The sequence below is a fragment of the Bacillus rossius genome, chromosome 1 (genome assembly GCF_032445375.1).
Source record: "Bacillus rossius redtenbacheri isolate Brsri chromosome 1, Brsri_v3, whole genome shotgun sequence".
NCBI classification, from domain to species: Eukaryota; Metazoa; Arthropoda; class Insecta; order Phasmatodea; family Bacillidae; genus Bacillus; species Bacillus rossius.
The window spans coordinates 234,094,216-234,110,775 of NC_086330.1; the positions used below are offsets into that span (position 1 = coordinate 234,094,216).

At 34.4% G+C, this 16,560-nt stretch overlaps 1 protein-coding gene across 4 annotated transcripts in view; it reads right to left on the bottom strand.

Moving 5' to 3' along the window:
• LOC134527364 (histone-lysine N-methyltransferase EHMT2) overlaps positions 1-16,560 on the bottom strand; it is a 162,144-nt gene that overhangs the window by 58,445 nt on the left and 87,139 nt on the right. For all 4 annotated transcript variants that reach the window (XR_010074173.1, XR_010074172.1, XM_063359985.1 and 1 more), the window contains exon 9: positions 14,191-14,363. Coding sequence is in view for 2 of the 4 variants with exons in the window: in XM_063359985.1 (XP_063216055.1) it covers positions 14,191-14,363 (173 nt within the window). In the remaining 2 variants the exon portion in view is untranslated. The remainder of the gene's footprint in view (positions 1-14,190; positions 14,364-16,560) is intronic.

Here is a 16,560-nt window from a genome sequence, read left to right on the forward strand (position 1 = left end):
AGTTTGTATTTCCATCTAATCAGAAGAATTATGACACAGTTAATTAAATTGCTTTACAAGTTTTTATTCACATAAAAATCATTAAAAATTGGTTGGGAAGTTATATAAATATACAAAAACAAATCATTATACATACAATTTTATTATCTTAGTGGATTTAAATTAATGGTGTCCCAGTGACTACTGCGAAGAAAAAAATCTTGCGAAAGGTTTCCTCGTAATTGAAATTCGTCAAAAAAAAATCTATCTCTCATTTTTGGTGACATTTCTGACAAGTGGTACGATGAAATTTCAGACTGGCAAATGAATGTTGTGAAGCAATAAACAAAATATCACATTCGTGAACTATAAATGTATAGTTGTTTTTATTTTATAGTAAAAGTATATCTAATAACCCGTGGCTTTGCTCACGTAATTTCCGGGTATTGCTGATATTCTACCATTTTAAGAAAAGTATGTATTAAATTCCAAAGATTTTTGAAGAATTATACACAAAGAACTGTCAAGTATAGAACATATTTAATAAATAAAAATATTTTCACGACTTATTTTTAATTGGTTTAGCGTAAGCCTATTTTAACCTTTATTTAAAATTAAGTACCTACCTTATTTTCTATCTCCCGGTTTAGTGACTTTGAGAATATATTTTTCCTTGATGAAATCTTAACTCTTTTCCATCTGACAAAGAAGCCAATTAAAATATAAACTAAGAATCGCGCACTTATTGTATGTTAAGACTGCCATCGTTTTAAATTACTGTAATTTTTTTAGTTATAGTCATGCTTAGGATAATAACATAATATGCCTTATTACGCATACATTTCAGTATTCATGAAACCAATGCATTTTTATTTGAAATGTAGAGCAGATACCAAATTTCTTATCTCGCATATGGATTTTTTGGTATGGCTAGTATTACTTAAACTAAATTTTTGAATTTTCACTGATGTACTCTTTTCCCTTTTCTATGTGATTTAGAAAATATAGCAATATACGTAAACCAATTAAACCAAAATCATCCTGAATTTTTATTTCCGAAAAACGTTAAATACAAAAAAAATTAATAAGCGTATTTTATTATTGAATTTATATATATATATATTGCCACTGATTTAGTGGGTTCCATTTTTTTATTTTTAAAAATAATATCTACCCCTTTTACTACTTAATAGATAACGTTGAATAAGAGAAGGTTGTTTAAGGTATGTTGATTTTCCTTGCCAATATCTAAAAGTAAATTTGTACAAACGCGAAATATAGTTTAAATAAGTATTTTACTTTTAAAATAAAACCATATTTTGAACGGAACACTGACTATTGGCCCAATACAAAGTTTTAATAGCTAATTTTCACTTCACTCGGGTACAGAATCCCATCATTCAGTGATTTCCGTGGCTAGCTTCTTTTGGGATTTCATTCTCAAAGCGACGGTAAGGGAAGCTCCTCTTCAAGGTCGCCTAACGATGCTGATAAGACCTGCCGGGTAATTTGAATCGTTGGTCTTGGATTTTCGAAGGGGGTTGGGGGGGGGGGGGGGTGAAGGATAATGTCACGACTGGGCTGGTTAACCTAGTTCTGCCAAATACCACCAGGGGCGTATACGGCCGATACCCAGCGATGAAAGCGATCGCAGCGGCGGAGCTTGGAACTACAACAATTCTTCTGAGAAACCGGACAGAAAATTTAACCTGGGCTCGCGACTTCTATACATTATATATATTCAATGGTCTTATATAAGTTGTGCGCATTTACACCGCAACATTAGCCCAGGAAAGAAATAAAATTCCAGACAGTTTCCCGGTTTTCCCCGGGCCCTTTCAAATTCCCGACATATTCCCGGTTTTTCCCGTTTTCCCGGTTTGGTGGCCACCCTGTATAGGTCTGGCTGGATATAATAATTAACATTCAACTGGAATTTGTAAAAATTTAAAATAAACTTTCCAAATTATTGATATCAAAGCCTACACAAGCATTTGTGTTTTTATTTTACAGCATAAAGTTGTATTCACCTTAAAAGTGACTTTATTTTTTTAGCTGAAAGTGGTATTTATTCCCAGTTATACAACATTCAGCATAATTATATCTCCATGTAATATAATCCAATAAAAATTGCAGAACTGTACATCACACTAAAGAATGCAAAATGTCAATCTTTTGGAGATTTTATGTGATACGGAATAAAATACTGAAGATAATTTTAAAGCTCGTAGAGAGTTAAAGAGTAAAAAATATTTACCTCGTTACTGGAGGCTTGGTGTACAAGTACAAACTCTATCCATGGTATTTCAGGGAAATAGCTCACAATTAAGATGCATGCAGGCAAACATTACATGCTGTTTTGCTTTAGGACTGAACTAACCTCAAATGGGTTGTCGGTTAAGAATTAAAAATACTAGTGATGGATCAAATCCTAATTTTCTCGAATATGAATCTCAAATTCAAATATCAGAGAGTACCTCAAATCAGAATCTAGGAGTCAAGTGTCAACAATTAAATAATGTATAATAAATAAAAAATATTAACTATGGTGTTGAAACATTCTACGCTTTCAATGGTTTCACAAACTATGTTTCCAGTATCAAAACATATTGTAATTTTATTTATATAATTTAAAGATGGCCCTATACTGACAAAACCCAGTTCTGATGATAAATATTTTACATATGCGATACCCAATAACCCATAACTGATAATTTATTTTATGGTTTTTAAAATATTCCTTCAGCAAGTGCATTGAACAAACAAACTAGTGACAGCAAAAATTCTTGTAACTAATGTGTTACGCTTAAAGACCTATTGAGAACACTACTTTTAACATTATGATTTTTCCATTAAAAGCTCTCTAATTGAACATTTTTACTGGACCTCGCATATGTCTGGTAAATAGCAACTGCAGACAAGAGTTTGCCAGTAGTATCTATAATCATTTCTCACCATATCTTACAGTTTACAGAATAACTGGAAATGTACAGATACAGCTAGGTAACAAGTAACAACTCATCAGAACACTATGTTTAGTATATTTTGATCATTATCATGTTCAATACTTATTATGTGGTAAACATAACATAAATGGCCTTCTTACTCCTCAGCAAACAAGCTTCCTCAACATTTACAGTAGATACATGTGCTTCTCAAACAGAGACTATTTTATAAAATGAGTAAAATATTTTTTATTAGTCATTCTTTCTATATTGTCACTGAAATTTTGAGATAAAATCATTAAATACTTGTGTACTTGTAAATGTACCACTTAGTGCATCTTTGTAACATATTTTCTTCTTTCTTGGTTTTCTTAAAGAGTGTGCAAACATATTTTCTGGAAAAAACTTTTGCAAACTTTTAGCATTCCAGTCTGGCCTGGCTAAGCAACCCAGAATAATAAGTTCATGCATGTACACTTTAAAAGTTTATGATGTTAATAAATGATGGCTTTGAAGTTTTGATTTTTGGTTCACATTTTTGCCACTATTAAGATAAAAGTTTATATTTAGTTGTTTTTAAAATAAAACTTTTCTTAAGCAGTATTATGTTTTATTCTTCATTGTAAAAAAAAATGGTAGATCACAACTTACATACCTGTACAGTTCCAGTTCCAGACAATTTAATTTTTGTACCGATTCCATTGCTTGATTAAAATAATAATAATAATAACTTATATCCTTCACTTAACCTCAAATGGGTTGTCGGTTGGTGTACAAGTACAAACTCTATCCATGCATAGTCACCTTGGGCTAATGCAAGAGCCTGGGGTCAAATTTCTAGTTAGTCATGGTCTAAAAGAGAGAAACTGGCCCCGGCCATCAGGGATTAATCTGTCTCTTCATTATATCATTTTTGTGAGCTGTCGATGATGCGACCGCACGCGGCAACAATCGAGCAACAACTAGTTGAACACTAAAATTGTCTTCCCTTACAAAGGTGTAAACAAATGGAAGCAACCCCGTGGGTCAACCAGAAAATCACAATACAGAACCAGGTATATAACCATATAGGGAAAATTCGCTGCTGAAAAGACACATCACACCATAGCATCGTTTATCCTGATTGACTCCTGAAACAGCACACAGCCAACCTTCTTCTCCAAGCCTGCACAGTCATATGCTGGTTTTTTTTTCAAAAATGCACTAACTTGAGGTATGAAAAGTTAAAGTTAATTACTGGCAGTAGAGTGTCGCCCCAGTGTCTCGTCCGTCTCTTTCTTTCTTCTTCTAGAATGTTACCTACATTGTCACCACCCAGAAGATGCATTAAAATTGTAAAAACGCAATTAATAAACACATTAATTTAAATTGACTAAACAAAGCAAAAGAACAATAAAATAATTTAAAAAATGTTTCACACTTTGGGTAAAATTTAATCAAAATGACTAATTATTTATTATGATTTTTTGTACATAACCAAAATACCTTAAATGTCTAGGCAAAATAGAAGAAACATGAGGATAAATTAATTATAAAACCTTACGAAAACATCAGCAACATAACACATTCGCAGTTAAAGTGTTATTAGTAGCAGGGGGCAGAATTATGTTATGTTACAAACTCCAGATTGTTGCATACCAATACGACAAATTTTGAGTACTTAAAAATAAAAATAAAAACTTTTAATCTGTGCTCAACATCAGCACATACATTTTTTGATCAAGAGTTATAACTTGTAATCTATCACTATTTAGTGTTTATTTTATTACATTAAGTTAAATAGATCATTTTGGTGTATAAATGGATCAAACTTTGAACAAATGTAATTTCCTATGATAGTAATGAAAACAGTTGTGAGCACAGACCATTTCCCCCCCTTCTTCAAAGAACTTTTCTTCTTCTTCTTCTTCTTCTTCTTCTTCAATTGTAATCAAGTCAAAGATTAAATTGAAGATAACTTAAATATAATTTTACATTAAAATAATTCAAATGATACAACTCACAGTGCTTATGTAGTCGTAATCAGCATGTCCTTCATACCACACACTAATTAGAACAATGTTGGAGACAGCCACAGTTTGTAAATAAAAAAGCCAAAATTGTAAAACAGAAATTACTTTTACAATAGCAACATTAACTTAGGTATGAAGCTACATTTGAAAGGTGAACAGATTACCGTTACTGCATATCTAAGCATCTTTTCAAAATACTTAAAAACAGTGTTGTGCAAATACTGAAACACTACATGTGTCAGGAATTTTAATTTGTTTTTTCCCTGTTTAATGTGTGATTATTCAGCACCAAGTAAATGCAGTCTTAAAATTTCATCCGGGAAGGGGGGAGGGGGGGGGGGGTGAAGGGTTAATGTATATCTTCCAATTGCCGGACCACAAAAATGTACAACTTATTCTGTTAAGTGATAAAAAAATTATAAAAAATAAATAAAATTGTATTATACAATTATAGAATCCATAATTTATGCTAATTTTTTTTAGGAGTATAAAAAAACTGAGAGTAAAAGTTTAGCACCGGTCCTTCCTTTCTCTCTTGTGTAACAGGAGCCACAGTTTTTTTGGCTACCTTGTGACACCACAACCCAGTTGTGTTGCCTAAGATTTTACTAGGACAGGCACTACCTGAGTGGGGTGGGAGGGGAGGAGGGTGAGCTGGCATCAGGTCGGCCGCTGTGTATTATCTCACCAACAAACATGTCACAGCTTGTAAGGATATCGCAATCTTATTTCTTACGTTTGTTATCTAATGTTTTTCACCAGATCTATATAAGTTTTTTCTTTGCCACATATGGAACGAAAATAAACATTGGGCAGGCACGTTGTGCACATCATGCGCAGTTTTACAGACACATTAAATATTTATTTTTTTATTTATTGTATTTATTTGTATCCGTGTGCTGACAGTTCTAATATGTATGATTATTTTCCTGTCAAATTGTGCCGTTGTACTGTTTGGTGGCACTTGCTCAACTTATTTACTTATTATTATTTTCTTTTATTTTAATGGCGAATTGGTTTCCACACGTTTTTACTATTCGATTTGGTATTTGTTAATTTTAATATGTCATTTAAATATTTAAAGTTTATTTCTGAACAAAGTTCTAATTGTTTATAATAATTATAATTATGTGTAATTTAAATGTTTGAACACATCAAGTTTGTTATTGTGTCAATGTAATTTTTTTTAATTTATTACGAATAATGTTTTCACAATTTAATTATTTTAGTAAATATGTGAAGGTATGTTTCAGGAATTATAAGTCAATCTTTTTTGTGATAAAATATATGGTCCAGTAATAATCGATTCATATGGTATTTCAAAAAGTACTCTCTACGAGTACCATGTTCAATGTTCTTCTTCGTCTTGCCGTTAGCAAGTACTAACGACCTTTCCAGCACCTTGACGCCATGTTTACTTAAGGCAAAATTCATTCTTGTGGGAGTTTGTGATTTTCAACATGCGTTAAGCATCTTTAAACCGCACTAAGTGGTAAGTTTTGTAGTACTATTTATTAAGAACGTCTGGTAATGTTTGTAGCGCCGGGCGTGTTAATATTCTTTACTTCTTGTGTGTTGAAGTGCGGTCCACGCTACCGGCCATGCGGTTGGCTTGATCCAACTTGTGCTGTGGTGTTGAAGTCTGTCCTCAACGGCCCTGAAGCAATGATGTGACCGCACCGTATCAGAAAAGCCGGCAGCTTTTTCATTTTTGGCATGATCTACTAACCTTTTATAAAGTAATCCTAAGTGGAAAAATTTTTTTGTGGACTTTAATCACGTCGGACTTTTCGTCAACCACGTTTTTATGTAATTAAAAAAAATTTTATTTGAAACAACGAAAAAACGTAACGACTTGGACTAAAAATATATTTTGATATTTTTATAAAAAAAAAATGTAACAAACAATTTATAAAACTAATTATGTAGTAGAAATTAATTTTTTTTTTGTTTTTAAAAGTTGCCTATTAATAAGTATGTGAAAAATTTTGCTAGCGGGGCCCCTAGCTAAAAAGGTAAAAGAACATAAATATAAAATATCTGTATGTCTAAACAACTACTATGTTAAAATGTTAACAACAAAAAAAAAAAATGATATTCAACTTTTGATATTACGTAAATAGTCAAGGTGTGACGATATATAAATGATTTATTTATAATTTATTAGAAATACATTGTTTATCTGAAATTCTTTTTATTAATCATTAATTAATACCCCAATTGTTTATTGTAAGTGTGCATGACCAGTCAGCCTTATTTACTCTCAACTAACCTCATACATCAAAACACTTCATGAACCTTAGTCCACGAGCTTTCAGCATCCTCATACCTCTTCTTAATAACATAACTTAAGTTATAGAGGGAGGTAGAGAGTGGTGCAAAATGGAAACATGTTTGCCGATAGCAGGGATGTTAGTTATGACCTCTGGACAAGGTTTTTGATTTAGTGCGGGACCAGGGAGGGTCCTAATAGGGTCGAGGAGTGAGCTCAATCCTGATAATGAAGTACGACGGGAAGTAGACAGAGAAGTACCACCTGTGTCATGCTGCTCACACGCCAGTAACCTGAGATGTGATACAGAAACACTTCCTTGTTATCTTTGAAATTGTGTAACCGGTGGCCAAAAATATTAGTTTTACCAAATACTGTAGAGGGAGAATACAGGACAGCTCGCTAGTTTTCGCGAGAAACCGACGGTGCTGCGCTCTCGTGGCTCGGCGTGATGACTGCCCCTAGCTGCCGCGACCACGGCCGCGCCATACGAAAACCTCTCAAACTAAACTCGCTCAAGTACAAAGAGTAACTGTCAAAATTGAAAGGAATTATTATTAAATTTTTTTTTTAAAAATTCTATTGCCTTATAGAATGTAAAAATTTTCCCCAAGTCAAAATATTTCTTTTAGAAAAACATACTATCGTGAGTTGTTTTCCCACTTCCCGCTTTCATTGTTAACTAAATATGCCTTATTTCTTGGTTTGTTGATATTATAGTGATTTTATGCTTGGTTTTTTTTCTTCTTATTTTCACACAATTCCTTTTCAGATAATGTATTTCCTCGCAAAAGCATCGTTTACACCTTTTATAAAACAATTGATTATGACATTAAAATATTTGTTTTACGATGAATGTGGGAGAACCCTGAGTAAAGAAAACAAAAAAGCAAAAAAAGTCATGCACATGTAAATTGTATGGAATATCTAGCATAGCAGTGGTTATAAGGTATCATCAGGGAAAATAAACTTCTTGCTACCTATTTAGGTACAGCTGGATAAAATTTTAAAAGCATATTCGTCTCTTGTATATTATTTGCCTTTTTCATTTACAATGGAAGTGAATCTTGTAAAACTTGTTCTAGCTCTGGTACCATTGTAATAATGCATTTATTTAAATATTATTCTAAAGTAACGAGGTATTAATACTAGAGCTGTAGCAAACCGTATGTATTCGTTACTGAGTAACGGGTGCGGCATCTAGTAACGAGTAACGAAACGTTACACACGAATGCATTTCGTTACTCGCATCTTTCGTATGTTTTACGCATGCGCGCGCTTATTCGTTACAAAGAACTATGTTTGTTTATTAATAAAAGTATAATTTGGAAATTCGTCGTCCGAGTTTTTTACTGTTTATTAAAGGTATTGTGTGTGTAGACAAAGTTTTAGATTCGAACAGAAACAATGTAAGAAAGTATTTTTTACAAATTATAAATATGTCTGTTTTTGTTTTTTATTATCGCGTATTTTTACGTTTTATGTTCTTATATTAAAAGATATATTATAATAAAGCCGCTCTAATGAGATTTAATTGTTTCTTGGTTAGCAAAAGCTGTTAATTATCAAATATTTTTAATTGTTTATATTCGATTTATTATTATTTACGCGACGTCATACTGTACGCGTACGAAATACGACTCGATTCGTTGCTGTTACATAACATAGCATGTGCCATGTTATGCGGTATCAGAAGTAACGAGTAACGATACGAAAGTAACGAGTACTGATTGTTATAGTAACGAATACATACGGGTACACATTTTTTCGTTACTTTTACACCTCTAATTAATACATATTTAATATTTATGGTAGCTTAAGATGGTGCAATTGTAAGTTCTAATTTAAGGATTATATTGTTTATTTACATTGTGTCAAACGCTATGTACTTCTACATATTTATGTCATACTGAAATTATGTATTTTTTCATCTCCCTTTAATTTTCAATATTATTTAAATGTCCATGTTATTTTATTTCATAATATCGTGCTCAAATCTCTGTTAACTGTACATATAATTATTATATATGTGTTATACACTATGGCTGTATCCGAATACATAGGGATGCGTCCTTAGCACACACATCCCTACATCCCTTAGCAAATGCAGCCACAATGTAGAGGACGCATTTCTAATGGATGGATAGTATCCGAATACTTTTACTACTAGCACCACCTGTTGACTGTCAGTCGTACTAATGTTCACGCAGCCATTTTGTGTAGGGATATCTACGAATATTCAGCAAAACGTAAATAATAAATACCTACCAATTAAAAAAATAATGTAACGTGTATGTCCAAATAAAATACATTTTATAAATTGTAAACTTTAAAAATACTTATGAGTTTTGAATTATCCTTTAAGTTTAAATTCGTATTTTTATTATATTTATTAACGTCTTCATTTGTCTCTGTTTAAGTTATCACTTTCGCTTATAATGTTTTAAACAAATATTTTGCTGAAAATCTGAAGTAATATTATACACAAACAAAATAAAACCCAATTCCGAAGCTAATGGATGTAGGGACGCGTTAGTGGATGCGAGTGTCGCATCCCTAGAAATCTCGAATTAGTGGATGCGTGAAGGGATGCATCGGCATCCCTTGTGAGAATTCGGATTCAACACAAAGATGGCCGCGTCCACTACGATGCACTTTTAGTGGATCCCTTAGCTAAGGGATCCATTAGGCCAGTATTCGGATACAGCCTATATGTACAACTGTACTCATGGTATTGCACATATTCATAAAAAAAACTTTTAACCAATAGGCTGTTGAACGATAGCAAATCAATAGTATTTAGTGGCTAAAAAATTTGGATAATTTAATTAATTCATTAGATAATTCCCTAAATGAACGATGATTAGTAATAGAATGCTTTGAAAATTTTTACTTCAATTTTCCTTGAAAATATGCTGTTCATTGTTAACTATTTTTTTACATCGAAAGCAACTAACTTTTCAGCAAATAAATTTACATCTGCATGGCCGCAAAGAATACGAGGGTCAACACAATTTTTTTCAAAAGACTCTGTTGAGTAGTCTAGGTACAATGACGAGTTGAATTTAATACATTTTAGGCTTGGAATGCATGGCCGTGGGTGCTGTTATCACGCCGAGCCGCTAGGTAGCAGCACTGACGCTCTTCGCCCGCGCGGCTGTGCTATTAGTATAGAGCTGTCCTGTATTCTCCCTCTACAGTATTTGGTTTTACTATTTTACTGATAGCTGATATCGGAAAAAGTACAGATAATACCGATAACCGATACCGGTTATCAGGTATTGGGCCATCACTAATATAATTACATGTTAAAAGTACAATATCTTGGGTAATGGTTAACAGGATAGGTATGAAGAAAAAGATTTACCCAGTAAACTTCACAGGTTATTAACATTGAATGTTTTGATTTAATTTATTTCCTCTTATTATTTATTTAAATGTTTTTCCTTGAATATTGAATCCTTAGAATATTAAGATTTGATGGTAATTGAGGATTTGATTGTCCCATCCCTAAAAAATTCCTAACCTCTAAATTTTGCAGGATAATAAACATGTAAGCAAATCTATAATAATGCATGTTTCTTTCATTTATAAATGCTGGTTACAATATGTACCTGAATTGCAATTATTTGTTATCATAAATAAAATGTTTAACATTTAACAAAAACATGTACACAAAAAAGAATAAAGATTCCATAAAACCACAGGTACAGAAGTAGCACTTCTTAGTCAAACGGTTGCTGGTCATAAACATAATCCCGCATAAAGAACTCAAAGTATTGATCAAACTATCGACTGTGTAATGTTTAGCATTTGGCTGATAACATCCACATAAATTAGTTTTGACTTTGGTGACCGTCCTGTGTTTTTAACAACAGATTATACCAAAAGATAAAACCCTAACAATAATTCAAAAAAGTCATGTAAGCAGACATTTTAAATTGTTTTCTTCAAATTTCAGACTCAAATTATCACATAAATGGATGTAAGTTCATTTTAAAAACATCAATTTTAGTATTCCCAGTTTCAGACGAGGACTGTCAGAATTTTTTTTTAAAAAAAGTAAAAATTACATTTTCAAGATGCTGAAATTTGAAGCAGTCGGGTCTGCTACTTTTGAACTTCGCGCGCTGCGGCGGGCGTTGGCGCTTCCTTCCTCCCTTTCCCCTCCTCTCTAATTAGTACATTGTCGGTCTTGGCCTCCCCTCCTGGGGTTTGGCGCATGCGTGCTGCATCATGCCGATCATTTATAAGGCTTGGTTAGCCATTTTTCAACCTTATTCTCATAAGTAGTCTGGGTAGAGCTCATCTGAGAGCTAAAACCAAATAGGTATCATGTGGTCAACTTTCTGTAATTTAGTAGTGAGAGCTTCTTCGGAGAGATGGAAATGTAAGTAGGGCGGTGACCCTTACCGTAATGTAGATTGCGACGTAATGCTTAAATGCTCCTGTTTTCTAAATTCTCTTTCGGATGTCACCTATTGAAAATTCCTTTGAGTTAAATTATGTTTTGCCCTTTTTTGTTTGTGGGCTTGCTTAACCGCATATATTTGTTAATTCTGGGTCTCCCCGAGATGTTAAAAAATGCAGTAACTTTGTAATTTTGATAGTTATGTATAACAAGTATATTCTAATTCACGTGTTTTGTTTAACGCATAAGTGAATGATGTCTTAGTCTTTCATTGTGTCTTATGTAACGTGTCCCTACTTTGGTCGCGAGGGGTCAATAAACTCATAATACTTCTAGTCCTTATAATGGTATTGTAACGCTTGCTAGCATTTGTTGTCTCGTGTTCTTGTTTATCAGGAATAATGTCCCATTGCAGATTAACTATTTATGTGTTCATAAATTACTGAATCGCTGCGGCAATAGTTTGTTATAAATGCTCTGTTATTTATTTTGTGTAAGCTTGGTGCGTTTGAAACTTAATAATACTGATATTATTTATAAAGTTGAGGTATACGTAAAGTATTATTTTTTGATAATTATTAAAAATAAAAGGAATTGACTACCTGTTAAACTGGTTTCTCTCTGGCTTTTTTGTGGAACACATGTAGCACCCAGTTATTCCAAATACTAGAATTTGGCCCTCCCTCTCGGTTAGGATGTGCCTTCATTGGAAAGGTCTTCAAATTCACATAAAAATTCTTGTTATTGCAAATGAAGTAATGCATGTTCCTAACAAGACTACTAATAAATTACACAACCCAACAGTTAATAAATCTAAACTAAGTCTAAGTTGAGCAAGTTTATAATAGGCCTGATGAATATTTGAAATTTCAAGCATCAAAACAAATAATTTAGTATTTATATTTATATCCAATTCAAAAACTTACATTTTGAAATAACAAATATTCAATTATATTCCAAGTATAGTAAAGTTGTTGCATATCATGCTGTATAACTACCGTATTTACCCACATATGGATTGCACATTTAATGCCGATTTTTTGTTTGATAACATGTAGAGCCATCGTTACACTAGTTTTTCAATTTGGGTAAAAAAAATTAACATTGCAATGTGTGGTTAATGAGTTGGTTTTTAATAAATATGTTATGAGTAGGCATAAATTGTTTAATTAAAATATCTCAGCAGGGCATGTAAAACATCATGAACTGTGCTGTTACGCTGCGTCTTCTACCTGTCGGGCGGCTACCCGGCCATGGGGAAGTGACATAGCCATCTGCCTCCATAGTGGTGTCTAGCAAGAGTGTCAGAGTGTGTGCGTTTGAGTGCGTAGGGCCATGAAGCAGTGTTTATGGTTCTCCCTCCCTCTCACATCTTTGTAACTGTCCGTGAACTGGAACCATATACAATCATCACATGTTTATCTCGACAGGTTTTTGTGATGCAACTGTGTCCAAACATTATTTTGGTGTGAGACTTCTCACGCTTTCTACTGCAACAATCCATGACAAAACTGTTGTAAAGGGAATTGCTTGTTTTTATAGAAGGAACTGAAACACAAAACTGACAATAAATAGAAGCGTATCACTTCTCTCTCTTGGGGAAGGGGACGGGTAAAACAAAAGTATACATTAGACGGGAAAGGAAACATGGGTATAAAAAATTGTATTCTTTTCCTTTGTAATTTTTGTTAGCGCAGGATGGGGGTGGGGGTGGGGGGAAAGGTCCACAAAGAATGGAGAGGGGAGAGACAAATGACTGGGTCAACATCAGTGCAGTGTTTCTTACGCGGCAATAAGCTGAGACATGAACCCTAAAGACTTCACTTGTATTCTACTGGAGACACATATGGTGTGACCCATATTCGAGGGTGACAGTCAAAATGTTGGATTTTTTATGACACAAATTGTAGGTGTGGCACATATGCAGGGGCAACATTTATGTGAGGTAAATACAGCATCAACATTTAGGTTAAAAGTCATTGCTGTAGAATATAAATGAGTATGTACTCGGCTAAAATATATAAATGGAACAGATGTAAATATCCAGTGTTTAATTTAACATACCTGTACAGTAAACAATTTAATGGCTTAAGTTATAACTGCAGAATGGGGTTTTATCTAGAAATGTTTCAAGTTGAAACTATGTAATCAGTTTGTGAATTTATTCCCAGAAATTCAAAACCATACTGTGTTTTAACTTCTGTAACCAATAACATGAAAGATTTATTGTCATTTCACAAACCTATGTATGAAATTTTTTTTTTTAAACTTTAAAATTGTAATAAAAAATCTTAAAAGAAAATGTTTCCCCAATCTTAACATTAAAATCTGATATTCCTATTTGAGAATACTATTATATTCATATTTAAAATCAATTATAGCTATAAAACTGATCATCTCAAATGCCTATGTATCAGTGAATAAATAGACATTAAAGTGGAATAGTTGGGATATGTTTCCAATTATTTTTCTTTCAATAAACACTAAACAGCAAGTTTTCAAACATTTAGACATTTTTGTAACTGACAAAATGAAAAATGAAACATAAATGTGCAAGTAAAAAAGACGTACCTAACAATGTCCTCATGGCTGTGCTCGGCCGCCCAAACAAGCGGAGTCCAGCGCCCTTCGTCCAGCGAGTTGACGTAGCCTCGAGGGAGGTTGGACACCATCAGCAAGAGCTTGCACTCCTCCAAGTGACCGCCCTTCGCGGCGAGATGCAGTGCTGTCATTCCATCTGCACCCTGCACACCACAACAGTCAATGAATATGCAAAACAGCTTACGTCCAAATTGGTGAGTTTTTAGGAGGTTGAAAAAATTATGTAATTACAATAATCTCTTCTATAGCTAAATTTTTATTTACTCATGCCATGCACCAGAACTGCCAACAGATGTGAATCCTCTCATCCTCTCTCCATCTCTTCACTGTTGCCCATTTCCATTAGCACCGACACAATATTAATTTTTTAAATTTTACTGCGGATAGTAATTAATGTCCAGGCATAGACGCAAATCATAGGCCCGATGAAATTAGTAGTACAGTAAACTCTCGATTATCCGTGTTAATTGGGACCTTCCGATGCCCGGATAATTGAATGCCCATAAAAAAACCCGGATAATCCGTTTCACCACTTAAAAATGGTTTATTTACTGGCAAAAGAGTGTCTCTTCAGTAGAATTCTATGAGTACAAGCAAAGGCTTTGTATACCGTGTCCCAGCTTATTGGACCGTAAACAATACTGGCACTGTAGAGCCGCCATCCTTCTCCTGTCCCCTTTATTGCTACGGGAGGGAGAGCGGCAGCAGTCTCAACTCAGCATCTCCCTCCACCTATTATCGGGGGTCACTACAAAATAAGTGTCTGAACCACAGCACAATATTATACACCTTTTTTTCCCCTTCCAGCTATTGCATTTTATTTATCTACCTCGCGCGGCAAGATATTGTTTATTGTTAATTTCGCCTATTAAAATTAGGATGCACTTTACAGTCATAACTACGAGTATGGGATACTACGAGACCTTCGAAGTTACGAGAGTTTTGAAATGCACTGTCAGTTTGACTAAATAGTAATCCTAAACTAATCTGGTTATTACGAGTGCTTCCTTGTTGGCTCTTTCGTAAGAAAGAGTGATTTAAATGTCATCTTCAAACAAGGAAAAATACCGTTAGTTGGAAGGAAAGAAAGGTTCACGCAGTAAACAAAGGCTCTCTGTCTCTCTGTCTCTCTCTCTCGCTCGCTCCCTCAAGAAGCCCTCCCCCTCCCATTGTTACTGGCTGCTTCGGCCGGTAGAGGGGAAATTCCTAAACCACCCCCCTCTCCCCCCGCCACCCCCCTTATGAGTGTACGAGAGCCCTGTTCCTTTTGTGCGTGTGTGAGACCTCGTTGCGTGCGTGTGCATGGGTAGATGTTTTCATGCTTTTACGTTTAGAAGGCCCTGCCGGAAGCAGCAGTCAAGGCATTCCTTTTTGGTTTAAAGTGTGACAAATTGACGGGTGAAGATGGCGGGGGAACGGGGGGAACGAGGGTCTGAAGGGTCAGGTAAATAGCTTTCTGACACAGCAGGAAAAAAAAACATGCGCAGTCCTGGCGTAGCTACACCCCGTAATTTTTTTTACAACTTCATAAAAAAATCAAGCACGGATAACCCGAAAACCGGATAATCCAGGCCCGGATAATCGAGAGTTTACTGTAGTTACCAAGTTACCCTATATTAATTTACAAATTTCGGAACAATAAATGTAAAACATTCGAAACATATGAATTAATCTACAAAAATAAACCACATCAAAATACTCACATTTGCAACAAAAAAAAATTGTTTTCTCTAAAAGTACCATAGCACGTATGCGGAATAGACATTGGAAAAATGTATACACAGCACTTCAAATTATTGTAATACGCAAATCATGTTTTGCAGGGGACCAACATTTGTAAGATGCAATGTCTTAGTAGGCATGGGCCAGCCAGTAACATGGAGACAGATGGTGTTACAATCTCACATGGAAGCATACATAAGTCGGATATTCTCCTGAATAAGATCATCAGGGCCGGATTTAGAGGTCTGGAGGCCTCGGGGCAACAGAGGAGCGGAGGCCCCCTTGCCCCAAATTATTTTCCAAATAAAATGAAAATTTTTTTTCAGTCGAGTTTTCCAATAAATAATTTATTTTGAAATCAAGTAGATTTTCCTAGTATTTAAAAAAAAAAATTCATAAATACTAGTGTTTACTTGTCGGAATTTGAAAGATTTTTTTCCCGAAGTCTCTATTGTGGGGGCCCTCCGTTTGTGGGGGCCCTCCGTTTTTGGAGACCCCGGGGCTTTCGCCCCGGTTGCCCTCCCCTAAATCCGGCCCTGAAGATCATGCTACAGCTGGTGCTACTGACCCTCCAAATACATAGTAGTTGTCACTGGCCATGTTTGCGGACCCACATTA